We start from the raw sequence: 16,451 nt of genomic DNA, 5'->3' as shown, positions 1-16,451 counted from the left end.
CACCAAAACCAAAGGCATGGACCACGGGCGCCCCTCGCGACCTGGGACAGGCTGGAGCGCACATGCTAGCATTTAGTCCGTGACGGGCAAGAACCAGTGCCGGGTGCCCAACCCCCAGCTGGAAGAGAAGAAAAGCAGCCTGACCCAGGAGCTGTCGGCCCAGAAGCTCCTCCCTGACGGAACCTGTGTGCAGGGGAGCCATATCCCTTCCCTCAACACCCCTCCCACCGCCTCCCCCACCCTCCACTCCCCGGAACACTTTCCCAACAGCCTCTCAAAGATAAAGGGTCATGGAGAAAAAAACAGCGTTGGCCTTGCTTCTCCCACACATGGAGACAGATCTGAAAAGTGCATGTTTTATTGCTTTAAATTGGGAAAATAGTACCAAATCTAGATGTTGCTTACACTTATCTTGGTTGTTTAAGAAATATTCCTACTATATAGCACTTAATTACTTTGATCTCTCTTCGTGCATTACCATGACATGTAACAAACTGAGCACAGGTTCCAAATTTCAATGAGAACGAGAAAGCAAACCCCAGGGGACACATGTATCTTCATAACCGTATATATAACCTTCTAATGCAGACCGTCCTCAACGTGAACATGAGCATTCTAAAAATCCCTAAACTGGCTTCACTGCGTCGGATCCGGACTCTCAAAGGTCAGCTGCACAACAGATGCGGCAGAGAGCAGGTGGTTTCCGGCAGTCCCTTGTCATACGGGTGGGGGGTGACTAAAGACCGGACAGTGACACGCATCAGGTCAGAGGGAAACCTCCGCGCTGCTCAGCGACAATGGCTTCGCCTCAGCTCACTCACGGGACTTGGACCAGTACCTGCTAAAGCGCATAGGAAGTGAAGGAGGACATGTGACTGTTGTCTTTCCCTAAAGCCATGAAAAGGAACACAGTGTTCTAGAATCTCTTTTCTGGCAAAAAACAGCTCAAGGTCAGCTTGTTTCCCAGCTCGAAGAGCGCAGAGAGAACACTGCCAGGTCCTGCTCCGCCCCTGGGACAGTGGCCGGGAATCCACGCACCCAGTCCGCCCGCCCTCGCTGTGTCTGCCCTCTCTGGCCCAGCCCCGCCCCCAACACCCCCTGCCGCCCTCTCCATCCAGAGCTGTCCCTGCCCTCACAATACGGGCACCGCCGCTCAGTGGCCCATGAGCAGGTGTGCACTTGGCTGGCTGGCCTGGGACACTGCGCGTGCCTGCTGCCGGGGACAAGTCACCGCTGTGCCCCACCCTCCCAGCACGCCGCCAGAGCCCTCCGCTTCTCCCGGCCCCTGCAGCATACCCGCCACGCTCGTGCCCTGGCTTCCAGTCACCAGGCTCCCTCCCGACCTGACCACCTGCCACCAGGCTCCTCCTTAGCGGCACTGTCCAGGGTGTCCAGGTCCAACTCCCCAAGGCTAGTGCTAGGAAGCTCACCACTGCTCACTCAGGTTCACGCCTCGCTCTCTCGTGTGACTCCCAGATTTACATTCCAGCCCCCTGTCCTCTCTGAGCTCCAACCCTTCCCAGTCGCCATTGCACCCATTCTGGACCCAGTCCTGAGCCTAAGGCACCCCACCCCAAGCTGCCTCTCACACCGGAGACACCCCATCTATCCTGTGTGTAACCAGCACCCCAGAGGCGGTGAGGCTCGGAGCTGCCGTGTCCGCCCTGGGTCCCCTGAACCCCGTCTGAAGCCCAGCTCCCAACAGGTTCATGACCACCTCCCCCTCCACAACAGGCTGCATCCCTGCTGTTTCCATGCTGTGCCTAGCGTATTGTTTTCAAAATCCATAACCAACTGTGTCATACTTCCCTTTAAGACCCTGCAAGACGTCAGAACCTTTAAGACCCTGTGCTGCCTGGCCCATGCCCGTCTCTACCCTGCCCAGTGCTGTGGCTGCCCAGGTTCTTTCCCCACTCTTCTCTCTTACAGCACACTCGTCTGTCAGCACTCAACTCCGGGCCCGCTTCCGGAGAAGAGCCTTCCCCAAGACATCACCTGTCCCCCCGCCAAGTGTACACCAGGTTCCTCAGCCAACACCTGTTCCTGACCCCCAGAGCAGGAATCTCAGATTGTAAAACAAGTGCAGACGACTTCTTTAATGTTATTCTCCCCACTAGACAGTCTGCAACTCTATGCTGGCCAATCACTGGATCTCCAGAGGCCAGCATAATCCATGTAGTAGCTACCCAATAAGGACTGATGAGAAAACAGACAACTACAGGGATAGATGAGCTCTCAGGCAGTAAGTCCCTCCCTATAAAAAATGTACCTGCATAAAAAATGTACTTGCATATGGGCGCCTGGGTGGCTCAGTGGGTTAAGCCGCTGCCTTCGGCTCAGGTCATGATCTCAGGGTCCTGGGATCGAGTCCCGCATCGGGCTCTCTGCTCAGCGGGGAGCCTGCTTCCTCCTCTCTCTCTCTCTGCCTGCCTCTCTGCCTACTTGTAATCTCTCTCTGTCAAATAAATAAATAAATAATCTTTTTAAAAAAATTTTTAAAAGTGTACTTGCATAAAAAATGCAGGTACACTATTTACCTTTATACAGTAAAATTCTGTACATGCCTTCTGGATTTACAGTCAGGTTCAAAAGCAGGGGACTGCCAAGAAAATGAACTGAAGCTCCATTACACGCAACAAAAACTTAAATACACCCAGAGTGACTACTGCTGTGCACCCTTGGTGAGCCGTAACAGACCTACCGTGTTCATATCCAAAGTGTACAGTTGGACAAGTTTTATGTGCACCACTGTGAAACCCTCCCCAGAACCAAGATGCACGCCCCCTCATCCCCAAGGTCTCCTTGTGCCCCCGGAAGTGTCCCTAAGCAGACACTGACGTACCTTCCATGACTGTAGAGCCCACTGCATTTTCTAGAATTTTATGTACACAGAATCACAGAGGGTGTACTTTTTTGCCCAGCCTCTTTTCCCGGTGTGATTTTCATCCCTTTTTGAGCACTCACTTTAATTGCTGAGTATTAGAAAGTATGCATATACCACACTTTATCCATTCACTGGCTGAAAAACTATTTGGACTGTGTCTGGCTCATGGCTATTAAAAATAAAGTTGCAAAAAATAGGTTTAAGAAACCAAGTTGCTATGAACATTTGTGCACAAGACTTGGTACGAGCATACTTCATTTGTTTGAGTCAATACTTAGAAATGGGGTGTCTAAAGGGCACCTGGGTGGCTCAGTCTGTTAAATAATACAAGTCTTGATTTCAGCTCAGGTCATGATCTCAGCGTCACGAGATGGGGTCCCGTGCGGGGCTCTGTGCTCAGCGGGGAATCTGCCTGAAATTCTCTCCTCTTCTGCCTCTGCCCTGCCCCCCAATTGTGCGCTCTCTTTCTCTTTCAAATAAATAATATCTTAAAAAGAGAGGGGGAAAAAAAAGAAATGGAATGGCTAAACCGCTTGGTAGATCTGTAATAGTTCAAGAAACTGACAAGCTGCTTTCCAGAGGTTACAGGGTTTCCCATTCCCACCGCGGTGGATGGGGCTCCAGGGCCTCCGCGTCCTCATCAACACCTGGTGTGATGAGTCTTACCCTTGAACCCTTCCAGCAGGTGCGCAGGCCGTCCCAACCTGGCTTCAGTTTGCGTTTCCCTCACATCTAGCGCCATCGGGCGTCTTTCCTGGGCTTGTCACTTGCACACCTTCTCGGGTGAAGCAGTGTCTGCTCAAGCCATTTTGTCCATTCTTTAAGTTGGGTTCTTGGTCTCCTTAGGACTGAGTGTGGAGAATCCTTACATGTCCCAAATAGAAGTCCTTGGTTGTTTCGTAACATTCACCAGTGAGCCATGCAGCCTGGCATTCGCTTTGTGAGACGCTTTTTAACTAATTCAAGTTCTTTCCTAGGTGTCGGGCTGGTCAGGTCATCTATCTCCTCCTGGACGGGTCCTCCATGGAAACTGTACATTTCCCCTAGGCGGTAGGACTGACCGGCATAGAAATGTTCATCCTATCCCCGTTCCCTTCTTGGCATCTGGAGAACTCGCGGTGACTCTTCACATGGGCCATTTGTGTCCTCTAGCCTTTGTCCTGATCAGTCTCCGAGGTTTATCCATTTTATGGATTTTCTCAAAGAATCCAATTTTGGTTTTGTTGATTTTCTCTAGCTAACTTGTTTTCTATTTCACTGATTCCCGTTCTGTTCTTTATTATTCTCTTTTTTCTACTACTTACTTAGAGTTTAACTTACCCCTATTTTTCTAGCTTCTTAAAGTAGACAATTCCATTACAGACAACAGAAGCATTAGGTGTGCGGGGAGTAGCTCACTCCCAGAATATTATTTTAATGATTCATGAATGGACACTTAAGACTCACACACAATAAGGGCGCCTGGGTGGCTCAGCGGGTTGAGGCCTCTGCCTTCGGCTCAGGTCATGATCCCAGGGTTCTGGGATCGAGCCCCACCTTGGACTCTCTGCTCAGCAGGGAGCCTGCTTCCTCCTCTCTTTCTGCCTGTCTCTCTGCCTACTTGTGATCTCTGCCTGTCAAATAAATAAATAAAATCTTTTAAAACACACACACACACACAATAAAATATGGTTACTGTTATTATTTGAAGAACCAACCTTGGATTGCTGACACGGTAGTTACCCAACTCAGACTAAGCAAATGCGCCCTGGGGGAGGTGTGACAAATGACCTCAATAAACTCCTCCGTGTGTCACCAACTGACAAAGAGTGGAAGACCACTTGGTTCCGGTCTCTGTCACTTACAAGCACAGTGGTACTTTCTGGAAGTTTAGCCTTTACCACAAGCCTGTCCAGAACGTGACCACACCCGACTTAGAGAGCGTGTTTTCAGAAGAAACGAAAATGCATTAACAAACAGGAAAACTGTGACCAGAGAATGTCATGTTCCCACGAGAAGAAATCTGTGACCAGCACCAATGTTTATGACTGCCCCAGTGCGGCAGTCTCTTCAGCATCACGGAAAAGAGGACCCTGACGTTACTCCAGAACGAAAGGCCTAGGACCGGGTTTTCTGTGCCCGGATGGTCTCCCGCCACCAGAAGAGGCCATTCGTCCCAGGAATGCTCCCCCAAAACTCCTGGTTCTCAGGAAGAACCTCGGTAACGCTCTTCCTCAACATGACAACCAAGTCATAATCTCTCAGCGTGCAGCGGGCTTGGTCAGATACTCCGCGTTTCTGACAGAGGACGTGGGAATGTTCGCTAGCCGCAGACGGGCACTGGAAAGTCTCTTGTAAACAAAGTATTTTACGGACAGGAAAGAGATGGGAATGCATCTTCTTGGCATGGGAACTCAGCAGTGAGTCACACAGAAGTGAGGGAGAAAGGCCACCACGGGCCAGAGTATTTACAAATAACCAAGAACCGGGGCTTTGAAAGAGGTGCTGCGAACGCAAACCGCCCGCCGCAGCCAGGCTCCACGGCCAGAGACCGCGGCCAAAGCAGGCCTGGAGCTGTGGATCCCCGCTTCAGGCTCACGCACCTGCTTCCGAGCTGCAGCGGCTCCGCGGGGCGCACTTGGGTTCTGGGTGACTCGCAGCTTGTTTGGAGACGATATGAAGAATATTCTTGACCCCTTTTTAAAAAGCTGCTCCAAGTGTAGTAAACCTTCAAGTTCTGTACAAAACAACAACTTCATTCTCCAGCCTTGTACTCGCTACCTGTTGCCCCAGGGACGCTGTGTAACAGCCACAAAACCTCAGTGGCCAGTTAGGTACTAGTACCCGTCCCATCTGCCACATCCCTTTGGCCAAAATGGGCCCAGGGCAGCTTGGGACTGAAGAAGTGAGAAAACGGCCCCGTCTTCGGATGGGAGCAGTAGACACGTCATTCCGTCCCTCTCCACGACACCTGGCAGCAGACAAGAGTGAAGAACCGGGGCCACTTCTGTAGGCTACCACGACCCTTTTCGAATTTGCTTTGTGCCGGAGGAGGCTGACCTCCGTGGAGGTGGACGTCTGTGCATCACTGCCCCAAAGCTGTCCCCCAGCACGGTCCTAAGACCTCACTCGCGTGCACTACAGTGTGAGCAACCCTCCCTACGCCGTCAGTACACAACTTACACGACCGAATGCAACGGACTTCAGTTAACTCATCTGTGAAGCGAGGAGTTTGGGTTGAATAACGTCCCGAGAATTCCTTCACACAGAGAACTCACAAATGCTTTACGCTTGAGACCCATGGCTTCTCTTACGACCCCCTGGAAAAGTGACACAGAACACATACACGTGTGTGCGTGTGTGCGTGTGTGTATGCTGTGTACACGCATGCACCTGCTCGGAGGCCAGTAGGTACCTATTTTCACACATCCCACTTATACACCGCCCTTGGCCTTCAGAGTCTAGCAGACCCAGTACATCCTGCAAAACCAGGGCTGAGAATGACCCGCCCGGTTCATAAGACTTTCAAAAATTCAGAGCTAAAGTTAGAAATATAAACACATCAGGAAATGAACGTTCCTCACCTAATGGGGAGAACTGATGGAGGGAAAGGACAGAAGTCACACACAGGGGACGCGGGGCCCAGCACCGGCCCCAACAGCCTCCCTCCGTGCGTGGCTGCATTCCAGGCCCTTCCCATGCAAGAAACTCTATAAATGTGAAACCCGAGCCTCCATCCAGCCCCTCTGGCCCCTCTGAGCCGGCAGCTGTGTGAGCTCAGCAGCTGCGCGGGACCTGGCGCTAAACAGAGGGTCTGGAAGCCAAATCCAGGGGTCCCGGCAGCCCAGACAATGGCGGTCTGTCGGGGAGGAAGGGAGGGGCCGCCAGCCCCCTCAAGTTGCAAGAATCTGCCCAGTTGTGAGAATAAGAAGAAATTCCTGGATTGGAGCGGCTTTGACACTCGGACCCTGGCTTACGAGTTTTCTTGGACACGGCAAGGACGATGTTCAGCATCAGTTCGTAAAATAATCACACCTGCCACGTACTGAGGACCTACCCGGTGCTTAGTGCCGCCCAGAAACCCACAAGTCCACTCACTTAGCCCCTAATGACTCTATTGCCCCAGAAGCCCATTCCCTCCAGGCAGGTATCTGATCTCTGTGTTCAGGTGGAAATTAAGACTCAGAGAAATAAGAGAAGTTGCCCCAGGTCACACAGCAAATGGGTGACTCTGGGACACATACAAGGACCACCCCCTCTTAACCGTGGCTCTGGGAGGGCCCAGTGGGTCTTGGGGTCCCTTGGCAGAGGTGAGTGCCTGGAGGGACACTTTGTCTTTGCCACCTTCTACGGACGACGACACACACGCCGGTGATTCCAATCCGAAAGAGCAGAGACAGCCCTCCAGGGACAGCGTTAGACGTGTGCCCATGTCCGTCTGCACACTGTTTCGTATCTCAGCAGAGATGGTCACCACAGAACTCAAGGTTGGGAAAGCCCAGGGGCCCACTGAGGACTCTGTGATGCCAGCGCAAGAGAGTACCAGACCCCTCGGGGGCGTCCTCCCATGATAACGAGAGAGAACCAGCAAAGGAGCGTCCGACCGGGGGCACCATGAGGGCAGGGCTTCTCCAGAGTTCTGTGTCCTCTTCCCAAGTGTGGCTGGGCTCCCTGAGAACTAGGTAGGAGCGTGGATCCCATTCCGACAGCCCCCGTGCCCCTTTCCCTCTTGGGACCCCTGCTGAATGGCCTTCTGTGTCCACAATGTCACCCTGGACTGTGTCCTGTCCCTGTGGTCCTTCACGCCACGTGTCTGGTGTCCTGACCTGGTTTGTGACTCCTGCCTACTTCCTCCAGACCTAACGCCCCTGACCGACCAGCACTCTGTCCCTGCCTGGAAGGTCCCCGGCCCCAGGCAGCAGGCACACCTGGGTCGTCTGGGGGCCAGCCTGGGAGACGGGGGCGACATGAGGCATTCCAGAGAAGCAGCTCAGCACACTGCCAGCATCGTGGGGCACATCCTGTCTCTTTAAGAGAGATGTACACAGAGGTGAGGCAGGCAGCGCTCCAGGGAAGGAGGAAAGGAAGCCACTGCGGGCGTTATTTCTATTAATAGAATGAGGTCCTGGGACAGCACCAATGCCGGACTCTCCCGGAGGACTGAGAGGTCACTGCCCAGAACAGCAGGCCATCTTGCTCCCCCCACCCCACCCCCGCGCGCCCCAAACCCAAGTCAGACGACCCTGAGTGAGCGCCCGTGGGCCAGGCCAGCAGAGGCCCTGCGATGGCCCTCAAATGGCTCTTGGCAAATCACTCTCCACGTCCCCGTCTACACTGAAGGCAGGTTTGTCTGTTCGCTGGGAACGAGCCAGCAAATGCAGTGACTTTCCTTCTGCTCTGGGCCTAAGGCCCGAACCAAGAATCGCCCTGGTGCAGGGCAGAGGCAAGACTTTAAAATCACGTGTTGCGGGTGCCTGGGTGGCTCAGTGGGTTAAGCCGCTGCCTTCGGCTCAGGTCATGATCTCAGGGTCCTGGGATCGAGTCCCACATCGGGCTCTCTGCTCAGCAGGAAGCCTGCTTCCTCCTCTCTCTCTCTCTCTGCCTGCCTCTCTGCCTACTTGTGATCTCTCTCTGTCAACTAAATAAATAAAATCTTTAAAAAAAAAAAAAATCACGTGTTGCGAAAGCAGATGTTCACTATTACACTGACTATTCTGGAAGCTTTGTATCATTAGGAGGAATCAGATATAACCAATAATTCCGTTTGCAAAGTTGAAAGAAGGTTTCTTAAAAACACAGTCAGGACAGACTGCATTCTGTTACGTTTTCTCTCCAGGTGCTTTTCCCAGGCAACCAACCAGGGTTTACAAACAGTTACAGGGTGTGGACTTTGGAATCTCGAGTCCAGACCAAGACCCCCACCAGCACACCCCTGCCATTGCTGACCACATCCTCGGGGCGAAGGGCCCAGGAGAAGACAGGCTCCCCACAGCGGGCACTCAGAACTGCCGTCCAGGGCCGCTGACCTCACGCCCTGCCCCCGTCAGCCCCAGAGGTCCCAGCACCCATCGGAACGCAGGCCGCAAATCAATCAGGAAAAAGCCGTTTTCCTTCTATGTCCTATCCGAATCTGCTGCTTTTCTGCAGCCGGAGAAGACCACCAGGGGCTGCCAGGGGACCATCGGAGAAATACAAACCGTATTCTAATCCACGCGTCAGAAAAACCCTCAGGGGCTGGGCCGCCCAAACGCAGGCTGAAACTCCTGCACGTAGGGCTGACTTTCTGACTTTCTGCCTTCGTTTCATTCTGCCTCATGATGCTATCGCGGCCTCCTCGCGCACCAAATCCCCAAAGAACAGGTTAGTTCTCTTATCTCCCATAGCGTCTGGCACCCTACGAGCAAGCACATACTTAATAAGTTGACTGGGTTCAAATTTATTATGCGACCTATTATGGGTTGGGTTGTGTCCCCCAAAATTCCAATGTTCAAGCCTCACTCGCCGAGGTGCAGGCCGTGACCTTATTCGGAAACAAGGTCGTGCAGATGGAGCTGGTTGAGTTGAGGTCAACTGGGGGCCGGTGGTCCTCATCCAAGGACGGCGTCCTTACAAACGGGGAGGTGAGGACACAGCAAAGACCACAGGCAACGCCGTGGGGACACAGGGCGTGTGCTGGCCCCCCTTCCCTGGCGCCTTCCGAGGGAGAACGGGCCTGCCTGCACCCCGATCCCGGGCCTGTGCCTCCAGAACTGGGGGAGAGCAGGCGTGTGGAGCAGCCCGCCCGGGCAAGGGTTCTGTTACGGCCCAGAACACAGATATCCGGCCCGACAGCTGAACCCAATCTAAATGCTCACATACACACCCAGGAAATCTAGCAAGACAAGCGGGTCGCAGGACTGTCGACTGTGAGCACAGATGTGGATGGAGGGAATGTCTCCCAGGAGCACTTCACTGACCTGGCGTGTTCTGCAGACTCTGGGGCCCAGGGAGAAAGAACCAGGCTCCCTGAGATGCTCGCGCTGAACGAAGCCACTCCACACGCCATGTCCAGGAACAAAACTCAAGCAACGCGTCATCATTCCCACCGCATCGGTGCGCTCATCGGCGACGGTCCCCTCTAAAACTCGTACGTCTCGGCTTCAGCCTCTGACAAATAGTCTAAGAAAGGTCTGAAGCAGTAATTCATGACCTGCGGGAGCCGGACCCCCTGGGTTCTGCCGCCTTCTTGGGTTCGCATCCCAGGAGGGATGACGGAAGCCAGCAGCAGGAGCAGCTCAGCAAAACGTCCCAGCCGTCACCGCGGAAAACCAAAGCACAAGAGCCCCATACGCTGAGATCCGGGAAACCGTGTAATCCCACTCTGTCTCCTCTACAGCACAGAACGGGGCAGCGGCCACAATGGAAAGGGTCTCTTTTCTGAACTGTTTGTCTACAGAGTCTATGCGCTGCCCCCGGTGCCCCTGGCCTCCCACCTCAAGAAAAATAGACACGACCAAGGAGAACCCCAACAGAAAACTTCAACAATCTGAACCAAAATGAACATCCTCCTGGTTCTCGGCCCCTTTGACGGGCTCCAAAGTAGAACAAATGAACAGAACTTGAGAAGCACATTAGCACATGTTTTCTTAATGAAAGGCACGTGGGAAACCTGAGCCGCCTCCAAACTTCCCTTCGTGCTGGGCCTTCCCCAGCCCAGGGGTCTGTCCTCAACCCTGGCTCTGCCAACGTGAGGCTGCGGGCTGCTCCCACCACTTGAACCAGTCGTCAGGGTGTCCATGTGGCAAACTGGGGTGAAGTTAAGGCCCTTTCGACTCCCCATGAATATTCGGTGAGGTTTCCAAACGCTCCCGAGGAAAGCTGTCCCGCCTGTCTGCTTTGGGGCTCACGGTACTCGGTGTACAAGCCCAAAGAGATACTTACGCTTAAGAAATGCAAAAACTCGTGAAACTTAGAAACCCCAGTTTTTTAGCGGCAGAGATTGGCTAATGTTTTACTCCAAAAACCTACCTTTGAACCGCAGAGAGTCAGGAGCTCTGGCCCTAACTTGTGCCCTTGGTGGGAAATTTGCATTGTGGTGGAGACAGTCAGAAACGAACCCGTGGGGGCCGTGGGGCAGGAACTGGGAAGGGTGGGGGGACAGTGGCAGTTGGGCTCCTGCAAGCTAAACACTGTATTTCCTCATTCCCCCCTCCTTGTAGGAGGATGGAAGGAGGGCTACAGTTTTGAAAGCAGATCTTCCTAGAATGTACAAGGAAATGATCACTGAAGTCTACCGATCCAATCGATGCCGTTAATATGCCAAGTAACACACACTGATGGTTTGACAGTAATGTGTTTTCATCCAGACCACGCGTGAGGTTTCCTAAAGCTTCCCTCTCCGTCACGGAACAGCATTTTATAGGAGCCTGTTTTGGTGGACTGAGTGTGGACTGTCAGGGCTTGGCAACATCTGTCTTTTATTACCAGAGCTCCTGATACCCAGATGACAACAAAGTGTTCTGAGTGCCTGCGAGTTGGATTGGGCTCCTCAGTCCTGTCTTAAATCATGATTTTATTGTGACATCAGCTTCGTTTACAAGCAACATTTTTATTTCCTGGACAGGCAGGCGGCTCCGCTCTCTAATGCAGATTCTGTTTCCCGGTGTATGGTCCAAGTAAGAAAAATGCCTGAATCTAGCGTGCATGCAAAATTCGTATTGAATAAAACCTCTTCCGACCCTTGAAAATGCAGCGCCAAAACACGCGCAAACTTCTAAGAGGAAACGTTTTACTTTCTCAAGTCACCTAATGAACATTGGATTAGCAAAGTGTCCCTGCACAGTTAGGGCCAATATAACCCCATTTTTAAAAAATAGAGTTTTTCCCCCTAATTATGCTGTGCTTCAGCTTCTACGTTTAACCCCTTGTAAGTAACTGTTGATCTTAATATTCTGTGCGGCCAAAAGAAGGGGTGGGGGATGAAACTGCAGATTCTCTGTAATGCAGGGAGACCTCGTTTTGAAAAGCCCTTTGCGGCGGCCCCTGCTTTGTCAGCCTGTGTGAGAGGAAAGCAAACTTTAATCACTCCCAGAGACCGGGATCAAGGTTCACACTGCAGCCCCGGGGAAACCACCGGCCACCGAGCCAGAAGCGCGGTCGGGGGAACCCGGGATTCGGCTCAAAAGCAGGAATGGACCCGAAAACCAAATGGAGAACGTGAAGGCGGCCTCGCAGCGCGCCGGGGCTCCCGTGGGTCCGCCGTGCGCGGGGCTCGGAGCCGGGAGTTGGCCGCGCGGAGGCCGCAGGCCGTGTCGCGGGCGGCCCCGCTCTGCACCGCCGCGTCCTCTCGGACCGCACGGCGCCCGGCGGCTGGAGCGGAGCCGCAACTCCGCGGCGAGACGGCGCCGCAAAACTGCGGGAACAAAGCCCGGGAGGGAGCTGCGCGCGCGCCGGGGCGCGGTTCTCTGCTCGGGTCACGGAGAGGCGCGACTCCACCTCCGCGCGCGGCGCAGCCGCCGCTCCCCTTCCCCGCGGCCTCCGCAGGGCCGCTCCCCCCGGACGCGGCCGGGCCCCCGCCCCGCCGCCCCTCGCCCCCCGCCCCCGCCCCGCCGCCCCGCACACAATGGCGCCCCGAGCTCCCGCCGCCCGGGCCTCGCGCCGCCTGCGCGCCTCCCGCGCGGGCCGCGTCCCCGGGTCCGCGCACAAAGGAGGCGCGTGGGCTCGTCCGCGCCCCGCGCGGCCGCCAGGTGCCGGCGCCCCGCGACCCCGCGCCCGCGCGTCTCCGCGCACCCCCGGCCGCGGCGGGAACGAGGCGGGGCGCCCACCGCCCGGGGCCTGGGCGCCGCGGGGGCGCGAGCGCGGCGCCACTTACTTTCTCGATGGTCCCGGGCAGCAGGCGCTCCAGCAGCCGGCACAGGACCACCCCGTCCTTCAGAGACGCCTGCAGGAAGCCCTCCGGGTCCGCGATGGTTTTCTTGGGCGACTCCAGCACCCCCAGGGTGATGAGCCACGTAACGGTCTGCTCGGCGGAATTCATAGCGGCGGCGCGCCCGGCCTCCCCGCGCCGCGAGCCCGTCTGGGCGCCGTTCACCTCGGAGCGGCCGCGGCCCGGCCGGCTGCGCCCCCCGCCCCCCCCGGCTCGCCCATGGGCAGGCCGGCCCCGCGATTGGCTCGGGCGGCGCCGCGGTCCGGCCGGCTCGCGCTCCCTCGCGTGCGTCCTGGCCGACTGTCAAGTGCCTTTTCATTAGATGCACATGAACCTGCGGCGGCCGCCCGGCGCCGCCCCCGCCGCCGCCTCCCGGCTCCCCGCCGCCGCCGCCGATGACATCACCGCGAGGAGAAGAAAAGACGCGGCGCCGGAGCGGCCCCGCGCCGGCCGGCCGCACACGCACCCCGCGCTCGGGCCCGCCGTGCGCCCCGCCGCGCGCCCCCGCCCCGGCCCGGCCGTGCGCGCCCACCTGCGCCGCCGTGACCTCCGCAGGCGCCGGCCGCCTTAACCGTTTGCGCCCCGCGGGCCGCGCGCTCCCCTGCGGACGCCCTGCGCGCCAGGCGGCCCTCGCGCCGCCCCTCCTCTGGCCGCGCGGAGCCCCTCGCTGATGTTTTTGGATTCTCCGGGGTTTCAAGTATTAAGTGCCTCCCAGATGCTCTTTCTGATTTTCGCCAGTTTTATTTTGGGCGGGGGGGGGGGGCGCGGGCGGTGCTGACCACGCGGCGTCTGCTCCTCCGCGTCACTCCGCGGGCAGCGATCACAGAACAAACGACCGTTAGGTCCTGAGCAGGTCTCTTTCCGGGCGCTGCTGCCGTCCTTGGGGACAAGGACGGACAACCCCGCAGCGCGCGGAGGTCACGCGTGGCCCCAGCGGGGAGGCCGGCTCCCGCGCGTGACCTCCGCGCCCACTGAGCAGTTCCCCTCCGCAGGGCCAGAAAGCTTGCAGCGACCCTGCTTGAACCTGCCAGTGGCGCTTCCAGCACCGGGGAAGAAAGCGGCGGAGCCCGACCTGGGTCCGTGTGGCGACCCAAAGGAAGGACGGGGGACACCTGCGTCCAAACAGGTCCCTGGGCCCCACCTCAGTTGGCTGGGAGAGGCTCGCTGGCCATGGGGCCGTGAGCCAGGGGCGGACTGGAGGAACTCGGACGTCCAGCTGTCCCACAGTGAACACGCTTCTCCACGCATGCAATGACAAGGACATGTGCATATAACCAAAGGGGGGCCGCTTCTTACAGGAAGGACAGCATAAAGGACTGCCCTGTACCTGTGTGGCCCTTTGCTCCTGCTCTAGTCCCCGAGGGCGTTCTGCAATTTAAAACAGCATTAGCAGAGCTTACTATGTCCCAGGTACGTTTAGTCCAGTTAATGGCAAGGGCTAGAAGCCATATAAAACTTTTAAGAAATGGAGGCTTATCTCCCTCTTTCTTTGCCTTCGTTCGTCCAGAGGACTTCCATGGCGATCATGGACTGCATGGATTTCCAGCTTTGAGCTCCGCAGTTACATCTGCTTCCAAATGCAAACACACTGAAAGGGCGGCCCCATTCTCGGTGGCCATAGTCACCACTGAGCTCACCGGGTCTCTGCCAGAGCTCCCTCCAGGCATCTCGTCACACCATCATCACTACAGACATACAAGGTTTGTCTCCTTGTCCCCGTTGTCCACACCCAAGCGGAGGACAGACAGGACGCAACACATCACCAGTTTCTAGACAGCGTCTCTACACGTCTTCCAGCAAACAGGGCAGGTACGAGTTCCGTTAAGGTCTTTGCCCAAAGACGGCATCAACACGAGGGTATTGCCCTAAAGCTAGTCCCCTGAGACTCCTGTTCACTCTCATGACGGCTGAACCGAAGAAATAGTTTAACATACAGCCATGACAATTCAAATTACATTAAATTAGGTCTGGTGCTTATAATCTGGTAAACAAGAGTGAGATTCAACTTGACTCAATCAAATAATCCTAAAGAAGGCAGCTCTAGGGAGTGGCCTTAGGTGACCAGTAACCGGGCGGCCAGGTATTGTCAGAAGGCAGACCTGCTCTAATGGCTCTTAGAAGTCCCCAAGCCTTTCAATGCTTTCTGGCTCCTGGTCGCATTCTTTTATTTTGGATGGACGTTTGTTTCCAAAAAGTTTATTTAGAAGGGATTCGTTCTAGAAAGTAACATTGTTCGAAGCCAAGTGTTTTTTCGGAGTTTAACGAAGCTATTTTAGTATCCAAGGTGGGCATTTGGTTAGACTTCGCATTTTTCCAAATTCCGATCACAGAAGGCTCAGGCCACGGAGAAGAATCCATTGTTCTGTTGGGGGGGAGCCAATTAAGACTGCTGTCGACCAAGAATTTTGGTCCGGTCTGTGGATGCCTTTCACGTCACCCCAGTGGAGCGGCTCTCAGCACAGGCATGTGTCCTCCAGTTCCCTCCTCTCTCATGAAAGGGTTTAACCTCATAGCCCACGAGGCTCCTATTAAAGCCTCAGAGCCTCGTCCCCCATCAGCACTGGGGTAGACACGCAGTCAGCTGCCCCCAGGTGCCCCTGAACCGCACCTGAGGTCAGCCGAGGGATGCTGATGGCGTTGGTTGGCTCACTGGTACCTGGAGGACGATCTCTCCTCCAACCAGCGCCAGGTGGGCAGATGGCAATCAGCCTAGCCGTGTGTCGCCGACACTGCCTCGGAGGTGCTGTGGCTGAAGTGCACCGTCGTCTGGATGGAAGCCCACGTGAAGGAGTTCCGTGAAGGTCACTGGAGCCACCGTGGGTTTGTTACCCACGGCGTTCGTTACCGACGGCGTTCTTTCGCTAGACCGCCCTATTTATTGGGCATAAGGACGGTCTGATGCTAAACACGAGAGGTGCGAGGCAGGAGAAAATCGTTTAGAGACATACACGCTGAAAATTACGCAGGATTGGAAGACGTCTTACCACTGCAGTGTTTTATGAGCATCACGTCAACCGGGAACTTACCCCAGTCTGGGCTCCCCAGAAGCAGATCCTGAGGCCGCCGTGGGGACCGAGGAATGTATCTGGAACGCAAGCCCGGAAAGCACAGATGAAGAAAGGGACAAAGTAAAACCGGGAACGGACACAGGTGAATCAAAGCTCCCCTGGGGCCTCCGAGAAGCAGCCTGGGGCAGAGGGGGGCCCGATCCCCCTGGCCAGGGGCGGCAAGCTAAGCTTCATCCCTCCACTCCCATCTCCCCGGACTGTGGGTCTCCGCTGGGGGGTGGCCTCCAACTCCACAGAGCCTTATGTTGTGAGAGCAGGAAGCACACGGGTCCCACGTGGACCACTGGCCACGGTGAGCGGTGGTGGCGAGTGGCAGTGAGCAGAGCCAACGCTGCTTCTCCGGCTTGGTGCCCAACGCTGCTTCTAGATCCTGAGACACGACACCCAGTAAAAGCCATTGGTCCATCACGTGTGCTGCGTCTTGGAGGACAGGTCTCTAGCCTGAGGAAGTCATCACCAAGCGGGATCCCTGCAGGGCCCCATCCAGTGAGAAGAACTGCTTCTCCCCTCAGACCTGGGGAGATGTCTCCAGCTCACCACCAAGCAGCAGGCGTTACTGAGCAGCGGGTTCGAATCTGCCCGCACCACAGGCAGCCGGGTCAGTGTGGGTGAGAGG

At 55.8% G+C, this 16,451-nt stretch overlaps 1 protein-coding gene across 2 annotated transcripts in view; it reads right to left on the bottom strand.

Annotated features, from left to right (window-relative positions):
• ARHGEF7 (Rho guanine nucleotide exchange factor 7) overlaps nucleotides 1-12,901 on the bottom strand; it is a 119,658-nt gene extending 106,757 nt beyond the window's left edge. The window contains exon 1 of one of the 2 annotated variants that reach the window (XM_044250126.1): nucleotides 12,714-12,901. In XM_044250126.1, the coding sequence (XP_044106061.1) occupies nucleotides 12,714-12,878 (165 nt within the window). In that variant the 5' untranslated portion in view covers nucleotides 12,879-12,901. The remainder of the gene's footprint in view (nucleotides 1-12,713) is intronic. The other variant, XM_044250123.1, reaches the window with a different exon arrangement.
• Nucleotides 12,902-16,451: the final 3,550 nt, after the last annotated feature.

The sequence above is a fragment of the Neovison vison genome, chromosome 5 (assembly GCF_020171115.1).
Source record: "Neovison vison isolate M4711 chromosome 5, ASM_NN_V1, whole genome shotgun sequence".
NCBI classification, from domain to species: Eukaryota; Metazoa; Chordata; class Mammalia; order Carnivora; family Mustelidae; genus Neogale; species Neogale vison.
This window is presented reverse-complemented; position numbering and strand designations above follow the sequence as displayed.